Source organism: Lygodium microphyllum, chromosome 15, assembly GCF_053477565.2.
Source record: "Lygodium microphyllum isolate KBCC chromosome 15, Lygodium_microphyllum_v1.1.10, whole genome shotgun sequence".
In the NCBI taxonomy this organism is placed as follows: domain Eukaryota; kingdom Viridiplantae; phylum Streptophyta; class Polypodiopsida; order Schizaeales; family Lygodiaceae; genus Lygodium; species Lygodium microphyllum.
Genome location: NC_141149.1, coordinates 141,204,306 through 141,207,852, shown reverse-complemented (window position 1 = coordinate 141,207,852; position 3,547 = coordinate 141,204,306). Strand labels below are relative to the sequence as shown.

The window sequence follows — 3,547 nt, the reverse complement described above, 5'->3', positions numbered from 1 at the left end:
TATTACGAATGAGGTTTAATTACTTGAAAACTAATGCAGCGCTGTGCTTGGTCTCACAAAGCTTTTGCGTTCCTTTTGTTTGCTTATATTATTGCAGTTACTGGCTAATTTTGAATACCTCCACTTGACTAGATTTTCCACAGTGCTCGACTGCACCAACCGTTGAGCGAGCGTTGCGTGGTAGGAGGAGTTTAACGGGAGGCTGAACCTGTTTTGGAATGCCACGTCGCGGATGGATCTGGATGTTTCCTGAGAAGCCTTCCCCCGAAACAAGAGAACAACTGGTCTTTAATTTGTCATTTCGTGATACCCAACACACAATCAGAAGAGCGAGACTAGACTAACCGCGCGCGCGCGCGAGAGAGAGAAAGAGATGGCGCAGCCGGGTCCTACAGCCGCTGCTAGCAGCGCCGGTGGAGCTGGCGTCGATGCAGATATTGCCGATCATCTCAAGACCATGACAGATCGATGCCCCGCCACCCTCAGGTGGAGGATCGTGGAACACCACCTCCTCAAAGTGCCTAAGCCCTGTACTACCAATCCTCTCTCTCTCTCTCTCTCTCTCTCTCTCTCTCTCTCTCTCTCTCACATATATTCTGGGCGCAGGTCGTTAATATTATATCCATAATATCAGAACATTTTCGCCCCGATGCTTATTTTGTGTGCTGCATGCAGATCGATATTATAAGTACTGATCCTGATCGTCCTTTCTTAAAACTCCAGCAGACATTATTTTATGACAAGCCAAGGCTGCCTTTCACACCCGTCATGTAGCTACTTCCGAATCAGATTAATGCCAACTGTATTTTGATTCTAATCATAATAGAATCTGGCAATATTGATAAGACACATGCATGCTTGTTTTAACAACCCTAAAGAACATGATAATAACGATGTTCCCTTAATGTTACTGTTTCTGTGTTGGTTTTGGTTTCTGTTCATCAATGGTGTAACACTAATCGTGCGTTACACACTGATCATCAATATATGGCAGACCTGCCCAGGGCTCTGGTGGCACCTGACAATGAGCACCCATATGGGACTTTGGGGCGTGACCATCGCAATTACACAGTCCTTCAACAGCATGTGGAGTTCTTCGATCGCAACAACGATGGCATCATCTATCCATGGGAGACTTTTGCAGGTCTCATAACACTGACGAATTCTCTAATGCAACCCTTTTTGAACATACATTTTCGCGTATAGTTATTGGTTGCAATGCTTTGTATCCTCGCAATCACCATATTTTTGCACTTCGTATCAAACAATTTCAATGCTCATTTTTTCGTATAGTTTGGTTTCGTGGCGGCATGATCATCGTAGTCCATCTTTGCAGTCATCGAGTTCTGTGGCTAGAAAGCTTAGTACTCGTGATCATGTGAGTGAATTACTAAATGCGTATGATCAACATGATTAATCGTCCCAGGCTTTAGAGATATCGGTTTTGGCTCGATTATATCATTCCTGGCGATGCTTTTTATCAACGGAACAATGAGTTATCCCACACAAGAGGTATTTTCACCAATAATGCTAAAATACATATACGTAGTGTATTCATGTTGATAGAGCAAAAGCATGTATATAAAATTCATGGCATAAGCTTTGCATTGATCACTATACAAGCTACGGATGCAATTATTTGCATTGTTGTTTGCAGAGTTGGATACCATCTCCTTTCTTCAGCATATATATAAAGAACATGCATAGAGCTATACATGGAAGTGATACAGGAGTTTATGACAATGAGGGCAGGTGAGCCCTATTATTTCAAGATCCCCATGGAGAAAAATGAGCTTGTATTATGGAATTAGTATGATTAGATTAATAGATGGATGGAGGCTTGATGCATTGTAGGAAATTTAATGATTTTGCTTTCTTTCCCTTAAATTTTTTTTCAGATTTGTCCCTTGGAGGTTTGAGGAGATTTTTATGAAGTTTGCTAGAACCTATCCTGACAAACTAACATTTTGGGAGATGTTGGAAATGACTGAGGCCATTAGAGATGCCCTCGACTTTTTTGGATGGTAATAATGTCTAGCCTATCAATCAAATGGAAAGAACTTTCTTGCATCTTATCCTCAACATATCATGGAAGTTGCAAGTTTGGAAGTTCCATCTTTCTATAAGAAGGAGATTATTTAGCATATCCTCATCACTGGAATATACAATATGGTTGTACATTAGTAAAAAAAAAAGAGTGTGTTTAGTACATTAATGAATAAAAAGTAAATCAATAGGATGTATGTTAATGAATAAAAGATAAATCAATCATTATAACTTAAATATGATGTACTTGTAAATTAAATATTTAAGAGTTGTAATCAATTATCAATGAATCATTTGAGCATGTGACACATTGGCTAATATTGGCAAATGATGTGTGGTCTATGGCAGGATTGCTTCAAAGCTAGAGTGGGGAGTTACATATTGGGTGATAAAAGATGTGAAGGGGCTTGTCCCTAAAGAAGCAATTAGGGGCATCTATGATGGTAGTATATTTTATTATCTTGAAAAGAAGTCGTCTGCAACAAGTATGTCCAAATTTTATTAGATTGACCATGACACTTGAACTTAGCAAGGCTGTTACTTTGAATGTTACTTCAATCAAGTAGGGTATACTCTTCTCAAATTTGAAAGTAAAGAATTTTCTAAAGCTAAAAATGTAGGACTTTGAAGTAAAAAGTGTCATCTTGAGTAAACTTGCATAGGGATATTGTATATACTAGCTCTAAATTCTTTAGAACGGAGTGCTGTCCCAATTGGTCTCACAAGAAACTCTTGTACAGACTAGCTCTTAGGTTGTTTTTTCCAAAAGCCTTTTGTATATCATCTCCTTGAGCATGATTGATGTTGATCAGTTGTATATACTAGCTTCAAAAAGAGTACTAGATATTAGAAGTGTATGCTAGTCTTGAACCTTAAAACTTATGGTCATGGATTAAATATGTGAGTTTTTAGAGATGGAAGATCTAATAATTTCAAGCATGAAGTACCATTCTAATTTGTATTGCAAAAAACTATTGTGTTTGTCCATATCCTACAAATAGCTATTGTATATTCTAGCTTTAGAAATTGAAGCCTAAAGTGCCACGTTGATGGATCTTGCAAAAGCTCATTTGTATCCCATCTCCAAATGTAGTATAAAATCTCTTTTGTATCCTACTTTCAAACCTATTGTATATGCTTGCTCTAAGGATTGTCACTGTTTTTGGTTGAGTATATATACTGGTCCAAAAGGATGTAGGTATTAACTGTGCATGTAAGTACCAAATTCAAATCTTTTTTTAGGGAAATGGATGTTTTTATATACAATAGAAGTTTTGAGATACTTTCACAAAGATTGTCCAAATAATTGTACCAATTTGGCAGTGCTATGCTTTTACAAATGATAAAACTTTTTCTATATGGTAGCATATCTAAGTTTCATAGATAATGGTGGTGAGATGGCAAAACAGAGGGGGTTGGAAATTCCCTTCATTGTTCCAACTATCCTTGACCTCTTCAACTCAATGCAAAGGGTACCCTCTCTACTCCAACCTTGTAATGC

The 3,547-nt window shown here is 38.0% G+C and overlaps 1 protein-coding gene across 2 annotated transcripts; it reads left to right on the top strand.

Moving 5' to 3' along the window:
* Positions 1 to 237: 237 nt before the first annotated feature.
* On the top strand, positions 238 to 2,894 carry LOC148025148 (peroxygenase-like). Of its 2 annotated transcripts, none has more exons than XM_087693814.1 (6): positions 238 to 530; positions 995 to 1,144; positions 1,427 to 1,512; positions 1,658 to 1,752; positions 1,899 to 2,024; positions 2,395 to 2,894. In XM_087693814.1, the coding sequence occupies exons 1-6, from the start codon at positions 374 to 376 to the stop codon at positions 2,549 to 2,551; spliced, it is 771 nt and encodes a 256-aa protein (XP_087549940.1). In that variant the 5' UTR covers positions 238 to 373; the 3' UTR covers positions 2,552 to 2,894. The 2 variants fall into 2 exon arrangements, with proteins under 2 accessions (XP_087549940.1, XP_087549942.1); XM_087693816.1 differs by lacking the exon at positions 238 to 530 and adding an exon at positions 676 to 770.
* Positions 2,895 to 3,547: the final 653 nt, after the last annotated feature.